Source organism: Hippichthys cyanospilos, chromosome 16, assembly GCF_059441005.1.
Source record: "Hippichthys cyanospilos isolate Australia breed blue-spotted pipefish chromosome 16, RoL_Hcya_1.0, whole genome shotgun sequence".
NCBI classification, from domain to species: Eukaryota; Metazoa; Chordata; class Actinopteri; order Syngnathiformes; family Syngnathidae; genus Hippichthys; species Hippichthys cyanospilos.
This window is the reverse complement of record NC_142384.1, coordinates 3,600,935-3,617,071: the sequence shown is the minus strand read 5'-3', so window position 1 is coordinate 3,617,071 and position 16,137 is coordinate 3,600,935. Positions and strand designations below refer to the sequence as shown.

Below are 16,137 nucleotides of genomic sequence, written 5' to 3'. Positions count from 1 at the left end.
AGAGAATTCTATGAAATAAGACTAAGACAAGCCAAGCTGCTACGCAGCAAAATAGTAACTATGACTAACCAAGATTGGCTTTTCTTGCCGGCAAGGGAGGACTCAGCTCTCACTCTCGTGTTCGTTCCAGAGCCGTCGGAGCCCAACCGCCCCTGCCTGCTTTTTATTCATTCAGCATGGCATTACACAATACAAGACATAACAAAAAGGGTGGCAATAGCTGAGCCAAGGTTTCAGATCACACTTTCCTGCGTCAACAGCTTTATCTAAGGACTGGGCGAGATGAACTAGGACTGCATGGATGGAGAGCAATGCATGCTATTCTAGAAAAGAAATAAACACATAATGATAACAACCTAATACTGTATATAATTTCCTTCACAGGGTTGCACCCAAAACAATTAATTATTTCCATTATACGAATTATCTGAGTCAAAAATATCCATCCGGCCACCCATTTTCTTTAACTGCTTATCCTCAGTAGGGTTGCTGGCTTGCTGGTGCCGATCACAGCCCTCTTCTGGCAGTAAGGAAACAATTATTTTAAGAAAACGCCATTGACATTGGAATTAGACAAAATAAAATAATGACCACTAGGTTGCATGGTAATGCTAAAAATAATAATGTATGCATGCATGCAACTTAATCCCAAGGGAGATCTCATTGGAAACATACCGTTAACTCTCTGTAATAGCCTGTGAATGCTGACTGTGCACTTTAAACTATCCCTTGCGTCACAGTTTTTCAATCCTCTCTACTAGAGTTATTATTAGCAAGTAAGCCATCAAAGGTTTACTTGTTTGTACACGCTGGGGTGTATCAACACTATTAAAAAAAAAATATATATATATATATGATGCTATTTTTAATGAAAGGCAGAGAGGGGCATTTCATTTAAAATGCCAATATTGCTAAAAATCAAGCGCGCATAGTTTCTCAGCAAATATGCTAAATAATCGACACGATCAACTATATTCATGATGATGAAAAATATCACACTATTAAAAAAACCCCGCATGCATCAATCCGTGACTAAACAAGTCCACTGCGCACGAGCAACGCGCACCCACGCGTACCTCATCCATTTGTTCATCCATTTGTGATCAAGTACTGTACTGCTGCGGTCTCCGTGGACACAGCGTGTAATATATCAGGGTAGATATTCGTGTAAGACCAGACAGGAAAAACCGCAGCAACGTCATCATCTTAATGGGCGAAGAAGAAAAGGATCTGTTCCGACCTCAGCGCGGGGAAAACCAAGTGAATGCAGAAAATAGCACGGCAGTGGAGCTAGAACGCCAAAGGAGATATGCTGAGCTGTTTGAGCAACTGGACTTGAATAGAGATGGCAGGGTTGACATCAGCGAACTGCGAATTGGACTTGCTGCAAGAGGTTTACACAAGGGAGAGGCTGAAGAGGTGAGAACCGTGACAGCTGGAACAGACTCTCTTAATAGTCCTAGTTTAAGGTGCGCAGCAATTTGTGCCGTCAGCAGTTAATACGTAATCTTTTAGTCGTCTAAAGTACAGTACAACCATTTCAGTTAATAAATTAGCCCATTCATTTGAATATTTCTTAGCTATTTTCAGTTTTAATCTCAACGGAAGCCGTTGAAGCAGATTTTATTTTTTATTTATCAATAATAATAGTCACCTCATGCGCAACGATTGTGTGATAATTTATTTAATTGAAAGAAACATCTCATATTACAATGTCTATGAAAGTGAAGAATAGAAAACTTGGGAGAAGCATACAATTAATGCAACTACCGTAAAATGTGTAACAGAAGAGCACAATTGTCTCTTTACGTTTACTTATTCATTTATTATTCACTAATTAATTCATTTTGGTTATTCTTAAATTCCACACACAATCCCTTTTTACTGTACGTGGCCAGTCATGGTATAGCTACAATCATCTGAATTTTCAGTGCTGTAATTTTAGAGAACAGTTAATTTATTTTATATACATAGTTTTAATTCCAGTTTCAGGTTTACTTTTGTGTAGTTTTGCTGTGATTACAATTGCCATTTCTGCCTCCCCATATTTTATTATTTATTATTTATATATTAATGCTAATTGTAGAACTGTAATAATATTATGGTATGGTTAAGAACTCAACAAGAATGTTTACTAAAAAAAGCATGGTGTTGATTAGACAAATTATTTAAAACAGCATAATATTTATGAACCATAAGGTATGATACTGGCACCAGTATTTTCATGGTATTGATCGATACCTAGATCTCAAATATCGCACAGGTCTACCCATTGCCAGACCACCCAGTGCCATTCTCTGGCCACCCCCATATGTCTGGGTGGTTTTTTTTTCTTTCTTTCTTTTTTTTTTTTTTTTAATAGGTATGTTTTTTTTCTCCCATTTTAACCTTGTTGCAGTATACCTCAGTACCTTAATCTGCCACAAGTGATTTGGATTATTTGTATATTTAAAGAATAAATATTAAATTGATTTGATTTCAAACTCTTAAACAACTGGTCTAAGGATTGTTTTATGAACAAAAATAGCTTTATTGAGCAAGTAAACCTAAAATGGTGCTTTTTACTTGTTACTGATTAATTATGATCATGGTGGCCATTGTTCTGAATATGCGTGAATTTTGTTGATGAAACTTTGTCTGTGTATAGAGTTGTGATTTCAAGATTGATATATAGTCACTATTTTGAGCAAGCATCAGCTAAATAAATATGAAGGTTTGTTGCACACTGTTCAGTTAACAGAATGTTGTCTACTTAGCTTCAATAACACTACAAACAACACATACCGACGGAAAGCTTTTTTTCATCATTATTTATATTCTAAATAAAAACAAGGAGTATTTTTTTGTGAAATCTTGAAAAGTCTAAGCACCTAGTCATGTAATTTAGTGATGTAATTTTTTAAGTTTTTAAGATTCCAGACATGAAGTCCCAGATAGTACATACTGTAACTCATTCCATGCCAGGGATGTATTTTCCCTTTTTTTCAGAGTCCAGACATTCATTCCCAGATACTTGAGTATCAACATTCAATCCCTGATACTCAAGTATCTGGGACTGAATGTCTGGACTCTTAAAAAATGTGAAATGATGTCCCTGGCATTGAAGGAGTTAAAAATAATTCTGATACGGGACAAGATAGGCATTGAATGAGTTAAAAATAATTCCGATAAGGGACAAGATAGATAGATAGATAGATAGATAGATAGATAGATAGATAGATAGATAGATAGATTTATATTTAAGGAACTCAAACACGTCCCCCTCTAAAAACGGCATATTTTATATATTTAAAACACATTGTACTCATTTATAGAGGTTATGTTATAAGGGGCAAAATTATTTTACTTCTTCTTTATTATCTTTTATTCTTTTTGTTTTATGAATTGAATAAAATTGGACAAACGATTAACCTAATTTGGGCTGGTGCAAGTCAGGGGCACTGTTATAGCTTTCGCTCTTCTTTGTTACTTCATATAACAATGATACTTTGGACGTTAACTCTTTATTAGCATAGCAAGAAGTCGTAACAAAAGGCAGTGCAATGCAACCCGGAGCCGTGGTTACCCATCATGCATTGCGTGAAAAACTAGGAGTAGCATTACAGTTTAAAATACACCACAGGCACTCTATAGCACAGGTGTCCAAAAGGGATTTGAATCTTCACAACTAAAGTGATGTGATACGCATTGCGATACATTATCAATGATTCGATACATTAATGATTCATATGAAAGAACCAGCGATAAGATACGATACGATTCTCCCATTTACTGCGATACAGTATGATTTGATATAACGCAATGCGATACAGTGTGATACGATGTTATACAATGAGATACAGAAGAACACACTATGGAATATATAGTAGTACATATTTGTTCTTTATTTTTAGGCCTACAGTGTGTCTCACACTTTTGACAGGGAAAATTCTGTAAACTCGAAACTGCTCTTGGCAGTTACAAGCTATGAATGCAAACGTTTTTACAGATAAACACTACAGATTCTCAAACTGGCTTATGTGTTCGACAGATCAATCTCTAAATCAATCTCTCTACCATTCCTTGATCGGTGTTTAAAAAAAAAAAAAAAAATATATATATATATATATATATATATATATATATGTATATACAGTATATACAGTGGGCCCCCTTGTTACGAACTTAATCCGTTCAGCGGCTATGCTCGTAACTCACATTGCTCATATGATGGGCAATCGAAACTAATTAGTGAATGCGTGCAACGCGTGCAAAAACCTTAGGTAAAAACATCACGATTTTATACACATATTAAAAATTAGTAACACAATCTACTGTACAGTTAAATTAAATAAAATAAATATACAAAGGAAAAATGACATTTACCTTTGGGGCGACGTGACTTGAGCTGGGTGGAGGCGGAGGGGAGCAGAGACCAACCCGCAAAATTTATTTATTTATTTTCTTAAACGAGAACATATCACCGGCGATTTCCTTCTCTTTAATAAAGTTTGCAAAGTCTTCACAACATTCCTTCCTTCCGTTTCTCACTCCTTTTCTCTCCTTCCTTCCATATCGTCGTTGCCGTGATATGCGTGAACAGTTGATTTTGTTGATGCAGCAAAGCGAAAAATATAGAACGGACACATTGACCGGCACGCTGGATTGTTCATAAGACGAAAAGTTTGTGCATAAGAGGGGGACAAAAAACGCAGCGGTCCACGTTCGTAAGATGAAAAGTTCAGTGGGCCCCCGGTTTACGAACTCCGACTCTTACGAACTTTTCGACTTACGAGCTTGGACCGTGGCGTTTTTTTGTCCCCCACTTACGCACAAACCTTTCCTCTTACGAACAATCCGACATGCCGCCGGTCAATATGTTTGCACAATAATTTTCGATTTGCTGCATCAACGAAATTAATTGTTCACGCTGATCACGGTCACGCTGAATGCTATTGCTCTTACAATGTCACAGTCACAGTGTCAGTCACGGTGTCAGTCACGGAGTCCCGGTCTCACGCACGGTGATGCGGATATACTATTGGCCGCCGTCACGTCAATCACAGAAAAGCCGATATGCTTGGCCGAACGCCTTCATCTAGCTCAGGGTTTCCCAACCTTTTGATCACCGCGTCACATTTAAAGCCTTGAGGGTGCTGTCTGCGGCACAGTCAATGCCGTAAATTTAGACTGCGGACCAGGGGGATAATTTCCCGCGGCACAACTGACAATATCTGTGCCGCTGTGCCGCGGCACACAGCGGTTGAGAAACATGGATCTAGCTTGATGGCACAGCTGGTCGGCGTGTTGTGAAGACTTTGCAAACTTTATCTGTTAGACATGGCTTCTAAAACTGCAAGTGGCGGTAAAGGAAGAAGTAAGAGGATGATGACAATAGAAACCAAGCAGGAGATATGAAGATAAAATACGAAGGAGGCGCACGCATAGTTAACCTTGCTAGTGAGTATGGCCGTAACCGCTCGACGATCGGGACAATTCTCAATAACAAGGAAGCTATGAAAGCAAGCAAGTTTTCTAAGGGCAAGACTTTCCTTGCCGGGGGACGGACCTCGGTCGACAACAAAATTGAGAGGCTTCTTCTATTATGGATTAAAGAGAAGGAAATCGCCGGTGATATGTTCTAGTTTGAGAAAAGTTCTTGTTTAAGAAAATAATTCAATAAATTCTGCGGGTTGGTCTCTGCTCCCCTCCGCCTCCACCCAGCTCAAGTCACATCGCCCCAAAGGTAAATGTCATTTTTCCTTTGTATATTTATGTTATTTAATTTAACTGTACAGTCGATTATGTTACTCATTTTTAATATGTGTATAAAGTCGTGTTGTTTTTACCTAAGGTTTTTGCAGGCGTTGCACGCATTCACTAATTAACATAGGTTTGGATTGCCCGTCATACGAGCAGTTCGAGTTACGAGCGTAGCCGCTGAACGGATTAAGTTCGTAACACGGGGGCCCACTGTATATATACACACACACACACACACACACACACACACACACACACACACACACACACACACACACACACACATATATATATATATATATATATATATATATATATATATATATATATATATATATATATATATATATATATATATATATAATTTTTAAGTTACTATTTAGAGCAGGGGTCACCAACCTTTCTGAAAGCGAGAGCTACTTTTCTGATACTGAGTAATATGAAGGGCTACCAGTTTATGTGAAGACCCTGATCATGGTATTGATTTCTCACAATAATTAAGAAACAGTTGTAGTAAATATGTGAATCAAGTGTAATATGTCATGTATTGGAGGAAAGAGCTTTCCAACCTAAATACCTGGTATCTTCAAATCTACATCCACAGATAGTCCTGGAGAGTGACATCAATCATGATGGCTTGTTGGACTTCCAAGAGTTCTCCCAGTACCTACAGGCTCATGAGAAGAGGCTATGGCTTATGTTCCACAATCTTGATCGGAACAAAGATGGTACTGACCTGCAAAACATTGAAGCCAATATACACACATTCATTTCTTTCTTTACCAGCTGTTGAAATAAAATCACTATTAGTATCTTGCAGTTAGAATAAAAACACTTCATGGCTCAGGTACGTAGCTTTCTGATTCCTATTTTTTCCCAGGTAAAATTGATGTGGGAGAGATCCAGCACTTACTGCACAAACTTGGAGTTGAAGTCACTAAGGAGCAGGCCTCCAGAATATTGCAGAGGTAGAACAAAAGATTTAAAAAGAAATATATCACATGCTTTATTTCTATCTTCATTAATGGAACCAACTGTACTTCAACCACTCTTGTTTTATATTTTTTTTGCAATATTGGAATGAAATGTACATAAAATATGCGAAATGATCTAATAACAAAAAATTGTGTCAATTTCCCAGTATGGACAGGGATGGCACCATGACAATCGACTGGAAAGAATGGCGAGATCACTTCCTGTTCAATCCATTCCACAACATGGAGGAGATTGTACACTATTGGAAGCACTCCCATGTGAGTAATCAAATTGCAGTGATTGTGTTGAAATGTTAAAAATAAGGGCTTCATGAATCATGATGTACTTTTTGGCTGCGTTTGCTCTGCTTTGGAATCCTTATTTTGTAAAATGCAACTTCTAATTTGTTACAATGCTGCATAGTAGCATGCTGCATTCAAATTCAGAACTCAAACATCTGGCAGAATCATCTGTCAAAAGCAGTTTCAGCTCCCACCTCCGATGAAATTTCTCCCATGTCCTGAGGGAGGGGGACATTGAGTCAGACTGGATAGTGTGCCATGCCTCCATTGTTAAGGTAGCCAATCAGGGCTGTGGTCGTAATTTGGTCATGCCTGTTGTGGCGACAATCTTCGAAATCGCTGGTGGACACCAGCGGTCGTCGTCAAGCTGAAGGACTCTATCGGGACTTTTTAGCCACTGGAATTCTGAGGGCAAAAACCCGGGCGTGGGAAGAGCTCAGTGAGCCCATGGAGAATGACTTTTGGAAATTCTGGTCCGCCATTTGATGTTTTTGGATGAGGGAAGAGGTGCACCACTATGGCTTTAGAGGTAGGATGCTGCTGACCTCAACTTGGGACGTCATGAAACGGTCATGAACCGGCGGGCAGAATACTTGAAAGACATCCTCAACTCGACTGACATGTCCTAGTCTTCAGAAGCAGAGTCTGTAAACTTCGAGGAGGGCTCTCCTATTTCTGGGGCTGAAGTCACTTGTCAATAAACACCTTGGTTGGAAAGACCCCAGGGTGTATGAGATCCACCTAGAGTTTCTAAAGGCTCTGGATGTTGTAGGGCTGTCCTGGTTGACTCGTCTCTGCAATATCACGTGGACATTTGGGACAGCGCCTCTGGATTGACAGACTGGGGTGGTGATAATCCTTTTTAAGAAGGAGGACTGGAGGATGTATTCCAACCACAGAGGGAGAACATTCCTCAGCCCCCTTAGTAAGGTCTTTTCTGGGGTGCTGGAGATGAGGGTCCACTGGGAGATCGAATCAGGCAGAGCAGTATAGTTTTTGTCCCTGCTGTGGAACAGTGGACCAGCTCTATACCGGTGGCAGGATCCTCAAGGGTAAATGGGAGTTCACCCAACCAGTGTACATGCGTTCCTTCAGGGTGCTTCAAGAGTAAGAGGTACCGAGCCCCCTGATACAGGCTGTTTGGTCCCTGTACCACTGATGTCTGAATTTGGTCCACATTGTTGGCAATAAGTATGATTCATTCAGGAGGTTTTTGAGGTTTGAACTCGGCCAAGGCAGTGTGTCTGTAGAGATAGGGTGAGAAACTCGGTCATCTAGGAGGGGCTTAGAGTCATGCCATTGCTCCTTCACATTGAGAGGAGGCAGCTGAGCTGGCTCGGGCATCTGGTAAGCATGCTCTGGACACCTCCCTGGTGAGGTGATCCACACCTGTTCCAATGGGAGGAGGCCCAGGACACAACCCGGGACACGTTGGAGGGACTATGTTTCTAGGCTGACCTTGGAACACCTTACATCCACTCAGAGAAGCTGGGCAAATTGGTTGTGGACGAACGAACGAACGAACGGATGGATGTATGGATGTGAAAAAACAGAGCAATTGTGAAGCTGAGGCAAAATGGATTATTCTGCACTGATGGCTCAATTAGAGCCATCCAACAAATGGCTCGGCTGAAGCTCTGAGCTCCAACCCACACTCAATTAGTGTTAAGTTCTGTCTGAGTTTTTTGGGTTTTTGGATTTAGCTTAAGTAGTTTTTAGTTCATTTCATCTGGCTAATTCGTGCTGGCTGTCTTAAGTAGTTTTTAGTTCATTTCATCTGGCTAATTTGTGCTGGCTTCCCTGTGTCTGCCTTTTTCTCAGTCTCGTTAGTTTTATCTCGTCCACCTGTTGTCCGTGTGTCCCCGCTCCTCACGTGTTAGCCAATCCTGTTCCCCTGCCTCATATCCCCGTCCAGCTGCAGTGTGTTTTTTGTAATTAGTTTTCATGTATTTAAGATACCGTCCCTCTGTAGCCTTCGTCGGATTATTGCACCTCTACCCTATCGATATCTTGGATTCGTGTTCCCTGTGTCGCTGTGTGCCTCCCCTCCTACTCGCCCTCCATTCTTCCCAGTTATGCGATTACAGTCTCATAAGTTTTGTTCCGTTCCTCATTTATTTTGCTACTTTGTCCAGTTTTTGTCTACTGGTTTTCCTACCTTTTTTTATTATTTAAAGAGCATTTTGTTTGAGCACACCCTCTCCGTCCTCCTGCGTTTTTTGGGTCCCTTTCCCTCCACCGCTGCACGCCGCCATACCCGGACGTGACAATTAGAGCCATCTCACAAAGGTTGGCCATACAACCCTTTAGAATAGTAGTGACGAAGTATGGTCCTCAAGAGCCAGCCTGTTTTCGATGTTTCCCAACCAACACTCCTGATTCAAATCAGGGTTGCTATCGGAATTCTGTGAAGCATGCTGATGACCTAATCGTTTGAATCAAGTTTGTTGGGTGAAGGGAAACATCAACAACAGGCTGGATTGAGGTTTGAGGACCTGATTTGGCCGCCTCCCCAGCTTTAGAATATGTTGAGGACTGCGAGAAAAATATCACTGGTGTTAAAAAGTAATAGATGCCTATTAGGAAGAATCTGTGAACAGATAGAATCTTTCGAACCCAGAGTATGTTTGTGAAGTTTTTCCTAGCTTCTCTACCATTTGAACTGTGATGCACCATGAGTAGTATATACATCATTGATGAAAATTTAGCACACTGTACCGTGCCCCAAATTAATTATGGAATTCATTAATCTCAAAACTACTACAAGATGTTTGACATTGGGGAACATTTGACGGTGCCAGATGAGTTCTCAGAGAAGGAACGGCGATCCGGACTGGTATGGAGGCAGTTGGTTGCAGGAGCAATGGCAGGTGCTGTGTCCAGGACAGGAACTGCTCCTTTGGATCGCCTGAAAGTTTTCCTGCAGGTCAGTTCTTTCAGTTGTACTTTGATGAATTGGAGGAAAGTATTTAATTTTACATTTTATGTGTTTGTTAAGTTTGTTGTCACAGATTAGCTTCCTTACAGTTACGCAATATGCTTTCAAAAACTTAATGTAGTGTATAACAACATCCAAAAGTTCCATGACATACACTTTTGTTGTTTACTGTAGCAATCTTAACTAAAAAACAATAGGAGAACATCGTTCACAGCAGAAAATTCCTAAAGGTCATTCTTTAACATTTACAGTACAATGAGCCCCCAGTTTACGAGATTAATCCGGTCCGCGATTGGGATCATAACGTGAATTCGCCGTATCGCGGGGCTATCCAAACCTATGTTAATTAGGTAATGTGTGTAAAACCCCAGGTAAAAACATCAAAATTGTATATATTAAAGGAAATGTGTGCTTTTTTTAAAATACAATGTATCAGTAAAATAGTGAGTTCATGCAAAAGCGCTATTCTAATGAGGATTGACACAACTGGAAGTCAGTATAAGAAACAGGAATGGCTTGGCCCCGAAGACGTTGAGACCAGATACCACCTAGAAAAGAAACAAAAGGCTTCCTCCAACATCCCATTGTGAACTGAAGAAAATAACATTCAAGATTTGTGGCTTTAATGGTCCGCCATTTTGGAACAAGTGACGCCAACCAAGAGCACACCAGCATCTTAGTGCCTCCCTGACCATAGCAGAACAGTATCTTAGGGCGTCGTGACGCCAACCAATAGCAGACCAGCATATTGGTGACGTTGGCATTGACGCGCGTCACAGCCATGTTTGAGGCCTCGTAAGGCGAAAAAAATTGTGTTAAGAGGGGACAAAAAAAACATTGCGGTCCATGTTGTAAAGTGAAAAAAACGTAAGGCAGGTACGTCATAAAGTGGTGGTCCACTGTATAACAAAAATTTCCTTCTCGCACGACAGTACTAATCCCATCATTGGCCTTATCATCACTAAAAGAAATCTACTTTGAGAAAAAAAAGGCTTTCCAAAGTGATCTAAATGAATATATTGGGATCTGGCTCCTAAGAGAGTAAATTGAGCATACACAAGAGGATCAGTGCAGTATCCACATTCATGAGGGAGGCTGTTCTCAAATTTAGCACAGGATATTATAAGACTGCTAGCCTGGTTTGTGTTTGTGTGTCAAGGTGCACGGTTCTGTGTCACAAGGGACAAATCTGTGGTCAGGGCTGAGAGGGATGATCCAAGAAGGAGGTGTCCTTTCACTCTGGAGAGGAAATGGCATCAATGTTCTCAAGATTGCCCCAGAATCTGCAATTAAATTTATGGCCTATGAACAGGTCAGTCTTAAGAAGTAAACAACACCCACCTGCTTCCAACGTCTTTCATTCCAAATTCTAGAATCTTATACGGAGTATTTTTGCAGATGTCTAACTCTTTTTCGTGGGCATTTGGAGTAAATGCATTTTTTAAATTTTTTTTTACCAGTTGAACAACCACATTTCTGCACTTGAACTCTTTTTTTTCTGATTTTGTTCTTTAGATCAAGTGGCTAATCCGCGGCAGCAAGGATGGGGGAAGTTTAAGAGTACAAGAGAGATTCCTTGCTGGCTCTCTGGCAGGAGCTACTGCCCAGACTATCATCTATCCCATGGAGGTCAAAACATGAAACTTTGAATGTTTTTATTCATGCGCTTGACCTTGATTTGAAATGAGCTTTCTACTGTATGTGTGACTTTCTGGGAGAATTGCAGTACACTTGGTCTCTTATCAAACCAACATTATTGTCCAGAATTGTCTCAAATGTATATTATTTAGTCTAGTCTTCCCACTTCAGTGTTTAGCATCTCAAATAAATCTAAATGTCAGTAACCCAAGTCAACTTAAAATTGGGTTTTAAATGATGATTTGATTTACCAATGGAAAAAATATTAATTCAGCTGTGAAAAAACCCCAAAAAGCTATTAACTGGCTGGGCCACCCTTAGCTGCAACATCTGAAAGTTTTCTATAATTGGCAATAAAGTGTTCTAAAGTGACATCTCTGCTGAGATGTTTTTGTTTTTGGCACACTCTTCCTTGCAGAAATATTCTTGATTCTCTTGGGTCCCAACTATGAATGGCCTTGTATGGTCATGCAATTATTGAATCTTATTCAAGTCTGGACCTTAACTTGGACATGTTTCTTAAAGCCATTCAGAAGTTAAGTTGCTGGCTGGTTTTGGATTGTTGTGCTTTTGCTTAACCTACGTGCACTTCCGTTCGAGATCACAAACTGAATGCCAGAAAGAGTATCACACTACCACGGCCATGTTTGACTGCTCATATGTGGTTCAGTCCCAACTGAAGTGATATTATGTAGAAGGAAAAGATATCTTGTTACCCTGTCCCAGATATGTCTTAAAAAATACCACCATGGGGATTGGTGATGAGAACAACCAAGTTCATGAAACACAAGAGACAAAGACTTTTTGTTGAGCATAATGACTCCCCTACTTATTGACTGTGCACATAGGAGTTGGTGTGCTCAATAAATCAAACAGCCAATCAACAAGACATGCTGAGGCTGGTCTGGCTTGCCAGTTGGGCAGATGCTAAGAACGCCACGGGTTTCAGGGGGGCGCCAATATAGATATGGGGGAGGTTACATTAATATATAAATATAATTTCATTAATTTTTATTACATGTTAAAATGTAAAAGATTGCAGGTCTATAGAGTAAAATGCAAAGCAATGCAAGGCAGTTGCTGTAGAATGAAAAAAAAAAAATCCAAATATTGATCCCCTCACATCTACTTTCCTCTAACACCATGTTTGGGCTGATTGGTTGGCCAATAAGTAAAGCAATGTTTTTTATGGTTTTGGGGAAGCTGGTCCACAAGCATGTTTTAAAATAATTGTAGAGATTAACATTACTCAATATGTGGTATGTACTTTATATTGGCTTAATGTATGTTTTTATTTGTTGACATAATTTACTTATGATTTACTAACCTTTTTTTCCTGCTATTAATAAGTCTATATGAAGTCAAGAGGTCTAGAGGTAGTTACTTGTTTGGGCGTGGTCACTAAATATGGACTTAGGTTATTCCAACATGTTACTGTATTAGCAACAGTTAATTTATGATTTAACGCATACTCTTTCGTATGGTTCCAAGTAACTCTGATAAATGTTTTTCCTCAATTAATGAAATCACCATTTGAAAACTATTTCATATTAACTTGCTTTGTATTTATCTGTGTTGATATTTATCTTTTCCTGATTATCTGAAACATTAAAGGGCCCATATCATGATATACTTTCCACAATGATTTATATGCATATGAATTACAGTACATTTGGGACATTGATGATTTAATTTCTTATTAAATAAGAGCTTTATAGTACAGATATTTCAAAAAAGGTAAATCTCCTATTTACTGAAGCCACACCTAATACTGTGTGGCTGCCTTGCCCCCTTCATGACGTTGTTCAATGATGGCTGGCCTCAGATCATCCATCCATTATTTTGACTGCTTATTCTTATAAGGCTTGCAAAGCAGTCGAGACTACCCCAATGGATTGAATGAAGGTGTCAAATCAGGCGTTTTACAGACACTAAAATGCAAAACAGTGTCAAAAGCACTTGCTAAAAGCCACTGCTCCTATCAAATCAGCCCTCTGGGAAACCAGTATATTCATAATAACAGTTCTGTGAATTATTTACCAATGACGGTGGTCTTTCAAACACAAATTTTCGTCGCAGGTGAAACATTGTAACACGGTTAAAATCTCCAAAAAGTTGAACTTCCATGATTCTATGACACAGTGAGTTTAAAGCAGGGAAATTATCCATCCATTCATTTTCTTGAGCCGCTTATTCTCACAAGGGTTGCAGGCTTGCTGATGCTTACCCCAGCTGGCTTCGGGGAGTAGGCAGGCGACACCCCAAACTGGTAGCCAGCCAATCGCAGGGCACACTGAGGCGAACAACCATTCACGCGTCCAATCACACATAAGGACAATTTAGTATGTCCAAGACACGCATGCATGTTTTTGGGGTGTGGGAGGAAGTCGGAGTGCCCAGAGAGAAAGCACGTGGGCTCGGGGGAGAACATGCAAACCCGACACAGGAAGACCAGAGCCAGGTGAATTTGAACTTGGGTCACAGGGAAACTAAAAAAATAAATAAATGACGAGAATGCAAGGATGCATGGATTTTTTTTTTTTTTAATTGCTCTACCGGGAGTAGCGTATTGCTCACATGGCTTTTCAACATGAAATAAAGTATTATTTTCTGAATCCATGTTCTTTATTTTCTCTCTGGTAGGTGCTTAAAACCCGTCTCACATTAAGGACAACGGGGCAATACTCAGGTTTAGCTGACTGTGCCAGGCAGATCCTGAGAAGGGAGGGAGTCCGGGCTTTCTACAGAGGCTACCTGCCAAATACAATTGGCATCATCCCTTACGCTGGTATCGACTTAGCTGTGTATGAGGTTAGTGCCATGAGTCATCACCAGGGGTTAGGTCAACCTTTGGCTTGCCTGGAGGTTAGCCATAGGTCAACCTATGGCAAGACCCCAAAATAGAATGTCATAAAATTGCACACTTCTTTGTCTAGGCTACTTAGTACAATATTTTATGGCACGTGATCATAAGTTTATATTATAAAAAAGGAAGCACCTAATAGGAAGGCTATAAGTCCCCCCTGTCAAACTTTAGGAAACATCAAAGCTTGAATATTTAGGCACTAAATATTTGGCAGCCACCTGTTTGGGGGAAATTGGCCTAATTTTTTACGAGGAGGCGTACAATTTTCAGTTTTTATTTTGTAAACTTCAGTATGGCTGAAAGGTAACAGATATACTTGCCAATATGTTGGTGAATTAAAAGAGCACTTATGTTTGGCTTAAACAATTTTTGTTTTGTTTTGTTTCCACAGAGATTTGCAATGGGGGTCCTTGGAAAATAAAATGTCGTTCCTACGTTTTCTCCCATGTGTGATCAAAAATTTAGAGTAACTTACTGTACACTTGTATGATATTGAAAACAGTACTTGAAACATTTTGAACCGGAAACAAGGAATACATTTGTTGTGGTAGGGTGGAAATTTGTAGTCATAGTGTCTAATTTTGAATGTCTCCCTACAATGTCAACGTCTCAGTGTAGGTGTAGTTTTACATTCCGATTTACAGCGATCACCTTTCATTCCCTTTTATCGTTGTTAGACTATTATTTGTATTTTTTTCAGACTCTTAAGAATGCTTGGCTCCATCGGTATTGTGTAGACTCTGCAGATCCAGGTGTTTTGATCCTACTAGGCTGCGGTACTGTTTCCAGCACCTGTGGACAGCTAGCGTCGTATCCACTTGCTCTAATTCGGACTCGAATGCAGGCGCAAGGTGAGACTCGCAGCAAATCTTGACAAAGAAAATGAATGTGCTTGTCATGTGAGTCTGTGACAGATATCATTGCACTTCTTTCAGCCAGCACAGAGGGTAACCCAAAACTGACAATGGTGGGCCAGTTCAAATACATCTTATCCAATGAAGGCGTGTGTGGTCTGTATCGTGGCATCACACCCAACTTTCTTAAAGTAATTCCTGCTGTTAGCATCTCCTATGTAGTGTATGAGCACATGAAGAAATTCCTTGGTGTGCGATACTAGAAAAGGCTGACAAGTGAGGATGCCCAAACCAAAAAAATGAAGAAAAGGCGAGAGACAAGTTCCAGTCTCTCGCTGAAAAGGAACAGAAGAAAAATGAGTGCATATGTCCTGCGGATTTTCTTACTCCAACTTTGGAGCCCAAACTGTGTACATGCATTTATTTATTTATTTATTTTTTGCATTGCTGCTCATGGTCAAATAAATAAATAAGCTTGATGGCTGGGCAGCATTTTTAAAGAATACACAATATGTTGGTTTTTAGTTCTTTTAGTATTCCAATGTCACTGTTTTCTCTAGTTTAAGCTTTAATGGGTGAGGCACACATTTTTTTTAAATCATGAAACGTTGGTTAGATACTTTCATCTATGTTCTCAGCTGCTCCACCTTTTTTTGCCATAAAACAAGATATACTGATGTTTTGTCTATTATAAAATGTTTGCAGATATAATATTTAATATAATTTTTAATATGATTTGTCATGTACTATACAGTAGTTTACTAGCATACAGCTCTATTTTCAATAATTAATTGCATGAGCAAATATAAAATGGAAGATATA

The 16,137-nt window shown here is 39.6% G+C and overlaps 1 protein-coding gene across 1 annotated transcript; it reads left to right on the top strand.

Annotated features, from left to right (window-relative positions):
• The first annotated feature begins 1,105 nt into the window (after positions 1-1,105).
• LOC148410193 (mitochondrial adenyl nucleotide antiporter SLC25A23-like) lies at positions 1,106-16,137 on the top strand. The gene is made up of 10 exons (XM_088437055.1): positions 1,106-1,419; positions 6,347-6,470; positions 6,623-6,710; positions 6,884-6,995; positions 9,787-9,945; positions 11,117-11,269; positions 11,473-11,586; positions 14,239-14,406; positions 15,162-15,312; positions 15,397-16,137. Exons 1-10 carry the CDS (start codon positions 1,210-1,212, stop codon positions 15,576-15,578), a joined length of 1,461 nt encoding a protein of 486 aa, XP_088293181.1. The 5' UTR covers positions 1,106-1,209; the 3' UTR covers positions 15,579-16,137.

Bases quoted from the DNA above. Each gene is read 5' to 3' on its own strand.
- LOC148410193 (XM_088437055.1), top strand. From the start codon at position 1,210: ATGGGCGAAGAAGAAAAGGATCTGTTCCGACCTCAGCGCGGGGAAAAC. The intron at 1,420-6,346 runs GTGAGAACCGTG...CTACATCCACAG, and splicing joins ACAAGGGAGAGGCTGAAGAG to ATAGTCCTGGAGAGTGACAT. The intron at 6,996-9,786 runs GTGAGTAATCAA...AACTACTACAAG, and splicing joins ACTATTGGAAGCACTCCCAT to ATGTTTGACATTGGGGAACA.